This window comes from Temnothorax americanus, unplaced genomic scaffold (genome assembly GCF_048541705.1).
Source record: "Temnothorax americanus isolate GAGA-0224 unplaced genomic scaffold, ASM4854170v1 Scaffold176, whole genome shotgun sequence".
In the NCBI taxonomy this organism is placed as follows: Eukaryota; Metazoa; Arthropoda; class Insecta; order Hymenoptera; family Formicidae; genus Temnothorax; species Temnothorax americanus.
Window position 1 is genome coordinate 141134 of NW_027509314.1, and position 10988 is coordinate 152121.

Consider the following 10988-nt stretch of genomic DNA (forward strand, 5'->3'; position numbering starts at 1 on the left):
AGCGGTTCAATAGCTGTTTTAGTTGTTTGATAGCTGTTCAAGAGCTGTTTGATAGCTGTTTCATAGCGGTTCAATAGCTGTTTTAGTTGTTTGATAGCTGTTTTTAGCTGTTTCATAGCGGTTCAATAGATGTTTGATAGCTGTTTTAGTTGTTTGATAGCTGTTCAAGAGCTGTTTGATAGCTGTTTTAGTTGTTTGATAGCTGTTCAATAGCTGTTTGATGGCTGTTTTTAGCTGTTTAAAAGAAGTTTGATAGCGGTTCAATAGCGGTTATACAGATCGCAGTTATACTGATAGCTGTTTTTAGCTGTTTAATAGCTGTTCAATAGCAGTATTACAGATTAAACCATTAAAAGTTAATGGTGCAATATCGTTTTCGAGAATATGTCTCGCGGTGACTTCATCGCACACGTGCAGGTATTCGCGCAAACGGGGGTCGGGTCCCCTCGCCCCGCGGCGCCCGAAAACGCGAACGCTCCGCGGCGCCGGAAAACACGGCGCGGCGAAAACGCGGTTCCCCCCTCCCCCTACCCGCGACGCCGAAACATGCGGGTCCCCCCCCTCCCCCTTCCCCGCGGCGCCGAAACACGCGGTTCCCCCCCCCGCGGCGCCCGAAGACGCGGTACCCTCCCCCCCCCGCGGCGCCCGAAAACTCTCAGTTTTAGAAGCAATTCAAAGCACTTATCGATAATATTGCCACAGTAAACAAATCCATGATCGAGCAAGTGATTTCTCGCCAGCTTTAACATGTGCGGAGCATCGGCAAAAATGTAAACTCGCAATAGATTGTTGCTGGGATGCATGAAATAGCATTTCCCTTTTTCGCTGTCGATATTTAAATCATTCCATAGTGATTTATTTTTTGGCCCCAAATCTGATTGCAGCCACAACTGTGAATCCATACTCAAATAGTTGCTCCAAGATTTCTGTCAGATTTTCCTTGGTAACCGGTTTGTCATATTCGTAAAACACCGGTTGTTTCCATTTTGAAAAAAGTCCTCTGGCCATCATCACTTGACAAGTCCTATGTTGCCCAATTACTTGTTCTTCTTTCCTATCGATAGACATCTGATCAGAGATATACACTTCATCGTAGCTTATGACAGCCAATTTTTCAAAACTTTTCATGGTTTTAGCTTTTTGCTTCATAATAAGTAGAACATCTTTCAAAATTCCTTCTTCCATATTCAATTTCTGAGCCCATTTCCCTAAAGTTGAGAATGAAGGAAGCGGAATTTTCATAGTGGTTCTCAAATATCTGTAAGCCTTAGGGCTTATGCTCCGTAAGTTTATTGCTGCTGCAATGTCTTCGGCGCACCATCTTGTTTTTTTTTGTTTTTTTTTCGGATCGAGAAGAATATTTATTTGCCCGGGGGTGAATATCCTTTCTAGTATTTCCTTGTAATATCGTTTCTTGTCTAGCAATTTTAATATTTTTCTGTTCCTTACTTCGAGCATTTTGTTTGCTATTTTCAACTTTCTCATCAATTTATTATTAGCCGTTTCTGACGCCTTCAATTTATTTCTTAAAATAATATTATTCTGCATGACTTTATAATAATAACTTTCGTTTGGAATTCTTTTTTTTCTATTGGGAGTCTTACACTTTAGTTTTTGAATCCGTTGAAGTTCTTTTGCAGGCATAGAATTTTGATTTTTTGATGTCGTTGATTCCATATTTTCGTTGATGTCCTGTTGCTCGAATGCTGTAAAATCCTCGTATTCGATGTTTTCTACTTCTCCTAATGCAGACTCGTTACGTGTGTCGATAACGTCAAGATCCAAATTCTCGGTTGGAATAGCTCCATCATTCAGTCGTGGCTTGTAAACCGAAGAAAAAATTTTTTGGTACCATGTCTGTTCTTTGTAAGCAGTAGGTAAAAAATGAATAGAGCATACTCTTCCTGAAAAAATATATACTTTATGATTACAAGATCATAATACTAAAAATCATACAAAAATGCTATGTTCATGTATTTTTTAAAATTATATTGCTCACCATTTTTTGTATTAACTTCCTCGTTCTTACAAGCTTTTACCCATGCCTTACAAACGATTTCGTCTCTTGGGAAACTAAAAAAACTCAAATTGCCTGATTTTCGCTGCGGTTTGATATTTTGGCACCCTTTAACAGCACAACGAGTCATTGTCAGTCAATCAAATCTGAAATAAAATTTATGGAATTCATAAAACTCACGATATTCATAGAAGTCATGAAATAAAACATATAATATGATTTTTGGATAAATGAAAATGTGTGTCGAAATGAAAGATTCACATTCGAATACTCCATGTGAGATCGATTCATGATTTCGATGTCACACACACATAACCTCATCAAAATAAATAAATTAAAAGACGAATTTTGCAATTCATAATTTTTTTTAACCGTAAATTTTTGCCGAAAACAATTATTTATCACAAAATTACCTTTTAATAGGTTAATAACTTATTATTGATCCAGTCAAATAAATATATGAAAATTTTGTAACACAACTACGCTTGTATCCATGCTCGTACAGCGCTCGTATTTCATGAAAACAATATGGCTGGGTCTAGGTCTGCGCAGAACGAACGAAAACTGGTCTCAGGAATCAACTCACCTTATATTCTTCCACCATGGCTACATGGCTTTTGAAAAGCGCTGTCCTGTCCTAACGAACATTTTGAGCTGTCACACGTCTCATTCCATTGAGGCAATTTTTGGACGCAGCAGTGGCCCGGTTGACGTGGACCGTCCTATTAATATTTTATTTTCCGTGTGCCTTCTTAGCAATCATGTCATATTCCTACTTTGTCATCAATGTAAATCATGCATTATGGTCCTACATTTCTGATATGGAGTTGTTCTTTGCGTTTATGCGTCATGTGAGGAAGCAATTTAACAAACGTCCACGCACAGGCAATGATTTAATTAGAAAACTCAGTGTTCAGTTTTTGCTGTTGTCGATGTTTATCGCTGTTTTACGTTGTAATTCGATCTTGCTATTACGCCTCTCTGCATGTTATAAGTCGTATCAAGAGAATTGTGTATTTTTTGAAACTGATTGAAGCGTACTCTTCTTTAATAAACACGCAAGATGAAAATTCGAGATTAGAGGAGTAGTGATGAAGATGCAGCATATATGTCTATTCTACAATGACACATATACGTGGTCTGTTTAAAAAGTAATAAAACTGAATTTTTTTCTCAACAACTAGTAACACTGTCGAAACGAAATTATATAATGGATCAAAAGCTACATTCATACTCTACTTTCAGTTAAAATTTAAAGTCGATAACATTAACACTTGTGATTTTACAATCATTTGTATAACTGTATGTTCGGGTGACGCATCACGAAAATGGAACATAAGAATATCGAGCAGCGTTATGCAACCAAATTCTATGTCAAACTCCAGGACGATCCGATGGGAACATTTAAGAAGTTGAAACAGACTTACAAAGATCAAATTCTACCCCGGGCACGAGACATTTTTAGATGACGGTGAAATTGTGAAGATAAATCCCATTCTGCACCACCAATGACATAAGCAATTTTGTGTGATTTAAATTTAATTTTACCCAAACATACTGTTATACAAATGATTGTAAAATCACAAGTGTTAAAGTTATCGACTTGAAATTTTAACTGAAAGTAGAGTATGAATGTAGCTTTCGATCCACTGCAGTCTCGTTTTGACAGTGTTACTAGTTGTTGAGAAAAAAATTCAGTCTCATTACTTTTTAAACAGACCACGTATATTAAAAGATCCCGATCTGAAGAATGCTGGATAAAATGCCAGCTTTGTCTTTTCATACTGAGTGCACCGATATCTCAAATAGACTTAAGATGTATACAATGTATTCCATCAAGAGTGGGAGATTAGATTCATGTATCAATTATACTTATTATATCACATTAAACTTTCGGAGACGTTCCTACAAACGATAAGATATGTCTCATAAAACAGTATCACAATACTGTTTCTTGATACATATCTCTGTGTGTGTAACCCGCTTTCAAATCGAGCGACTCACGAGATAATCTCGTTAACAACGAATGAGAGTAATGTAAGCATAATTAATTAGACCTAACGAGATCTCATGGCTAGGGTAACTCCGATATAGGGGAGACCGGGGCACTATGAGCCACGGGATACATGGGTCATTGACTGTTTAGGGTAATCCAGAATGTTTAGGTTGATTCAACTAGTATCATATGTGACAGTTATTTCGTTGCCCATACTTCGTATGTGGCAGTCATCAAAGTAGTCTCGAGACGCACGTGACATAAATGGTTTTCGTGATGCGTAAATAACTTTTTAACCGTTTAAATGTGTTTGTGTTTTAATATTGTTTTTATAGTAAAATATATACACGTACCAAAAATTAGATGTAACTTCCTAGCCTCTTTTGTCATTTTACTTACATTACAGATAATCATGTATCATTTAGCTGTGGCACTATGGGTCACACACTCCACCAAGGTTGATGATAGATAGATAGGTTGATGATGTTATTTTTTATTGGAGAAAACACATATGTGTCAAAAGTTAGTTTTTCTCCAAAAAAATGATATTTCAGTAGTGGGTTCTAATATCTTTATATCACACGTGCGTGAAAAGTGGCTCTTTCCGTGCGCGCCATCTATGCGCGAAATAGCCAATTGCATACACGAGAAATTTCTCACTATATTGTCCACTCGAGTGGGCAATATAGTGAGAAATGTCATTATTGTACGACTCATTGCCAACCCTCTTCTTATTTTGCCAACTCATTCTGTGTCTTTCCACTAAAATCCTCTTATTTCTCGCATGTTCTTAACGACATCTCGCGGCGAACCACTACACGTTTCCGTGCCCCGCGAGATGTCGTTAAGATTCTTCAACTTCAACTACGCGAATTACTACAGCAACACTCAGACATAACCTCAGAAACGCCAGAAACCGAGACCGACTCAATGTAAAATTTCTCGTGTACCCGAAATCGTCGAGGAGTCGCGTAGCGGGTGTGCATGTGTGTGCACGTGTGTCGCGCGGATTTGCACGCCAGGACGATCGATAAGCCGTCCGTCGTCGGAATCACGTCTTCCGGGAACGAAACGCGAATCGTCGGGAAGCCCGGCACGTGCCGGCACCGTTCCCTCGAGCTACAAGCCGGCGAAAACGTAACCTGCAAAGGCAACTGCGAAACGGAGACGCCTCGAGCCTACGAGCATTTTGATCCAATCTTGTTGGTCGAGGACAATTGGACTACTACGCATACGTGATGTTGTCCCTGGTAACCATATCCGATAGAAAACGATTAAAAACGGCTATATCTGTATCGTTTTTAATCGTATCTTATCGGTTCTATCGTTGCATATTTAGAAGACAGATAAAACATTAATCAAATCGAATCGGTTTCTATCGTTTTAGGTCCGAATAAGAAAATAACTATACAAATTTTATAGTTATGAATCGTTTTCTATATGTACAATTATTGCCCATCTGAATCAATCGTATATACACGATATAATATGTATCGTTATTTATGGTAATAATTTTACCGTATGCATTAATACGGATATATAAGAATAAAATGATAGACATCTTATCGATATTTATATGACTTAACCGAACCGATACATCTATCGTTTCTTATCAGGATTTTTTGACATACAACTTATCATCTTCTTTATGGCAGCAAATCGGTTCGTTTTCTATCGTATATTAATGATATAAATTGAATCATTTGAAAACCTTCTACTTTGTATATGTTTGTATAAAGTTAAAACGATAGACATCTCGTCGATATTTATACGATTTAACCGAACCGATACATCTATCGTTTCTTATCAGGATTTTCCGACATACAACTTATCACTTTCTGTACGGCAGCAAATCGGTTCGTTTTCTATCGTATATTAATGATATAAATTGAATTGTTTGAAAACCTTCTACTTTGCATATGTTTTTATAAGGTTAAAACGATAGACATCTCGTCGATATTTATACGACTTAACCGAACCGACACATCTATCGTTTCTTATCAGGATTTTCCGACATACAACTTATCATCTTCAAAAACAAAGTTCGTCGAAGTATTTTTATGTGTGTGTGTGTGATTTGTTATTAAGAATAAAATAATAAAATATTTTATTTGTATTTTAGTGCAATTTTAAATAAGACGTTTCTAATGTAAATGTTGTTTTTATTTCTCTAATAACCGTGAAAATTTTGGCCCTTGGCTTCCTGGTGCTGTTGTCGCAAAAGTGGAAGCTTAATTATTTAAAAAAAAAATGCAATTCTTTCTTTATCATAGAAAGATCTCTGATACGGTTTATTTTTCTTTTACACGGTTATAATCCGGTGGCATGCAGAGTAGCAAACATCTAAAGATGTTCTGATTGATATATAGCTGAGAACGTTCAAATTTTTCCAATTTTTTTCTGACAGGGCATCGTAAATAAACGGTTCACTATTAACCATATTAAAAAGACAATTATAGCTACTTTAATACCATTAAAAATTATAGAAACCAATGCACCACTAATAAGAAATTTAGGATGCAAGCCCATGTGTATTGTATCGAGAATTTCTTATAGAGTATCGTGAATAAACGAAACTTCAATTATGTTAAAAACTGATTGAGACCGATATAAAGGTAATAAGAAATTTCCGATAGAATCCCAAGTATTTTGCAACGTGAGTTTCTGATAAAATACCGTAAATAAATGATTCACTAATTATATTAAAAACGATAGAAACTGATATATAGCTGATAAGATATTTACAATTAGGATTCCAAGTATTTTGTAACGTGAGTTTCTGATAGAGTACCGTAAATAAACGATTCACTAACCATATTAAAAACGATAGAAACTGATGTGCAGCTGAGAAGACATTTACGATAAGATTCCAAGTATTTTGTAACGTGAGTTTCTGATAGAATACCGTAAATAAACGATTCACTAACCATATTAAAAACGATAAAAACTGATGTATAGCTGATAAGACATTTACGATAGGATCCCAAGTATTTTGTAACGTGAGTTTCTGATAGAGTACCGTAAATAAACGATTCACTAACCATATTAAAAACGATAAAAACTGATGTATAGCTGATAAGACATTTACGATAGGATCCCAAGTATTTTGTAACGTGAGTTTCTGATAGAGTACCGTAAATAAACGATTCACTAACCGTATTAAAAACGATAAGAAATTTTTTTATCGTTTTCTATCGGAGATGGTTACCAGGGGTTTCACCTTTCTTATTACATCATGTTTGCTTCTGTAATAAACGTTGCTTTATCATAGGCGGGGGAGGGGCTCCGCCCCTCCCCCTCGCGCCCCTCCCTGCCTACGCCCATCTTTTCGACTCGGGGCGGCTTCGCCCCCCCCGGACCCCCCGTATGTCATTTTTCCCAACTCGCCCCTCTCGTTGAGAGAAATAACCCCCCGCAAAGGCCTTCTTTAAGGGCTCGGGGGGCTTCGCCCCTCCCTCGCCCTCTGCAAGTCCTTTTTTAAACTTTAGACGCACTTGTGATATAAAATAGTGTGTGTAACACGTGCGGGTTGAGAATTGGACACGCGTGCGGAGTGGACTCACTCCGCACCAGTGTCCAATTCTCAACTTCCCGCATTTGTTACACAAATAACTGTTATTTGTCCTGCTCAATCTTGAACAGTGTCATAAGAAAAACGTATAAAATAAAATTTCTTTTCAACTTTTGTAACTTTTCGTTATTTCTTGAATAAATAAACCTAGTTTTTGTGTGTCACTCATAGTGCTCCAGTCAACTCCAGTGACAGACCCATGGTGTCCCGGGTATGGGGCACCTTGAGTCATTTTATTTTTCAAAAACTGTTTTAATTTTTTTCTCAAAAACTAATTAAAATTTGCCAAATACGCTAAATAAATTTTAAAATATACATAGTGCTTTATTTATTTTAAAAAATGAGAAAAAATCTTATACTTAAAAGTACTTTTCAGAGTTTGAATTTTTATAGCTTATGATGCTCCGGTCTCTCCTATACGCCGCAGCTAAAGGAAACTTAATTTATCGAGTACTATTTACTATGTTTAAGGCAAATAAATTATACCAATAAAAAATTTATACTGTCTATTACTATAAAAAGAAAAGAAATATGAAATATTCATTCTTTGTATTTAATAAAGAAAACTTTTAGAAACTCTTGCATTTTTGTCATATATCCCATAGGGATGGGATATATGGCATTCATGGGTGAAATACACGGGTTACAAAAAATTACATGTATACAAATAATGTTTATAAATAAGGCAATAAAATGTCATAAGTCATAAAATGTGTGTAAAAAGTTTATTAAGGTGTAAAAATGATAAACAAGTTCTAAAACTGAAAGATTTTAAAAAGAAAATAGAAAAACGATAGATGCATTGATTGTTATACGATCCAAAAAAAAGGAAGAAAAAGAACACAGGAGATTTTGATTTTTACGAAGTGTCTGTATCACGGCTAAATCCCACACGCTAAAAATGCCGTATATCCTAACCAGGTGGGATATACAAGATATCAAACTAAACAAAAAATACAATAGCTATATGCACTTGTATTTTGCTGTATTCCATTTTTTACTATCCCTCTACACTTATGTATCATGAAATAACCTTTTGCATTAAACCTTTTGCATTCCCTACAATAATCATTTTACGTAGGTCGTAATATATGATCGCGCTACTTACTACGGTGAGAAATCGTGTACCACGGCTTGAATATATATATATATATATATATATATATATATATATATATCCGTACTAAGCAATTATTTAGTTTAAATTTTATTTCTAGCGAACAAGATTTTAATGCTTTGTATACATTATGCTTTCTGTTAATTAAATTTTATTTCTGAAAATCGAATATTTGTGATTAAATCCCATTTGATGGATTATTGAAGCTGATTTCCACGTTTCCTTCGTTCGCGGTTAATTCAAGAGAGAAAATCAAATTTTTACGTGGCTGCGCCATGGAAACCGCGAACAAAAAGGAATTACAGAGACTATATACCACTGTGCCGGCGACTAATTAACGTTGCGAAGCAACGTTATGACGCCAATCACTGATTGTTACCACGGAACTGTTAAAAGCAGCAATTCGATTATGCCATTTCATTTCACGATCTCAATTTACTTTTCGTTGAACAATCCCGACCGCAAGAGAGATAAACAATAAAATAATGTATAATCTCTCGATTTTCCTCTGCAAGACACGTCGACCGTAACAAGTGCGTTACAGTTACAGTACAGTAATTCGTTATAGTAACTTACGATATTTCCATGCATGGAAAACATTTTACAATTTATTTTATTTATTGCAACAATTCTGGGCACGTATTATGAAACTTTTTGGAACGGATTCCGATCGGAATTGTTTATAGTTATTTCTATTTGTCTAGATTTCTATTTGTTTTTTAGGGAAACAAAATAATTCTGATCAAAATCCATTCCGAAAAGTTCCATAATACCTACGTGTCCTGATTTTAAATTCATTGAGATTTGAATTCTGTTCTCTCTTTCTTCTTTTTGAAACATTTATCTTGTAACGTTGCTCAATGCATTTGAAGTTTACATTTGCCTGTTGATTTACCTTTCACGATTATTGAATTTTTCACTTAGAACAAGTAAAACAACAAAATTCGATCAAAACTGTTGTGAACCTAAGCAAGAGATTGCATGTATTAATGAGAATTATGCAACCGTGAAATTAAAATCGAGATTAAAAGTCAACTTAATTTGTAGTTACAAGCGCAATTATGACGCTTCTCTTACATCTACATATTTTACCGTACAATTTATATATTCTGAAAATGTCGTATTATTATACAAAGATATAGTGATATTATATGTAAACGTATCATGTTAAACGCGAGGGCCTCTCATCAAATTTCAATGAAATGCTAAAGTGATTTTGTATATTTTTAGCAAGAGTTCCTGAATGCCGACAACTACACAGTTCCGGCTGTGTACGCGGAAACGCATATCTCATTCCCGTATCGAGGTACTCGTGCACCGCGAACCGAAACGCGAATTTTCAAGCATGGTACGTCTCTCGATGAAATAAAAAACAGAAATTTATTCGGATAGGATCGCCTATATTATGACGAGGTAAAAACGACACGAGAACGCTTGCAAAGAAGACACGCTCGCTGATTGTTTCCATTCTCGATGCGTTTACTTAATCTTCAAATGATAATATACCCATGTATAGCAGAAATATATCATATATTTGTTTTAGAAATGATGATAGATTTTTGCTATTATTATTATATTCTTCTCTGAAATATCACCCATTTCCGGGTGCCATTTGTGTTTCCTTTGTAATGACGACTCATTAACAATTTAAAATTTTAAAAAATTTGTGCATCATTTACTTTTTATAAAAAGAAACACATTATATATTTTTGGAAGAAGTTATTTTATTTCCCGTAAATATAGATATGATATTTCATTTTTTTTCCTTTGAAGCTATAAGTAGCTAGGTAATCTACATTCCTGCCCCAGGGATCTCGGGTTGCGGTTAGCGGGGTCGGGGGGGGCTTCGCTGCCGCGGGGGGACCGCCGTAAGCGGTGGGCGAGGGGGTCGAGGGACGGTGTAAAGGGTCAGCGGAGGGGGGGCTACGCGGGGGGAAGCGAAAACTGGGCGAGAGGGGGAGCGCGACGCGGGGGGAACACTTTACGTAAAGTTAGGTGTGGCAGGGCTGCCAACGGTGGTGATTTTCCGATGTACCTCGTTAGCGATTGGCTACTTACTTTTTCCCTACATCTTTTTTCCCCATTTTTACGGTGAAAATCGCGAGTCGTCCTCCCGCGAGGGGGAGCGTCGATCGCGCGCTTCTTCGTCCCAACGGGACGGACGCGGTTTTCCGATGTACAACGTTGGCGATTGGCTACGCGGACGCGGTTTTCCGATGTACGACGTTGGCGATTGGCTGCGTACTTTTTTTCTACTTTTATCGCTGACGTATAAAAGTGGTGGTTT

The 10988-nt window shown here is 36.5% G+C and overlaps 1 protein-coding gene across 1 annotated transcript; it reads right to left on the reverse strand.

Annotated features, from left to right (window-relative positions):
- Nucleotides 1–650: 650 nt before the first annotated feature.
- Nucleotides 651–2164, reverse strand: LOC143896053 (uncharacterized). The gene is made up of 2 exons (XM_077403602.1): nt 2000–2164; nt 651–1904 (listed from the first exon to the last, which is right to left on the reverse strand). The coding sequence occupies exons 1-2, from the start codon at nt 2145–2147 to the stop codon at nt 856–858; spliced, it is 1197 nt and encodes a 398-aa protein (XP_077259728.1). The 5' UTR covers nt 2148–2164; the 3' UTR covers nt 651–855.
- Nucleotides 2165–10988: the final 8824 nt, after the last annotated feature.

Excerpts from the sequence above, each read along its gene's own strand:
- LOC143896053 (XM_077403602.1), bottom strand. The coding sequence starts at position 2,147 with ATGACTCGTTGTGCTGTTAAAGGGTGCCAAAATATCAAACCGCAGCGA. Across the intron at positions 1,905-1,999 it reads GGAAGTTAATACAAAAAATG|GAAGAGTATGCTCTATTCAT; the intron begins GTGAGCAATATA and ends ATATTTTTTCAG.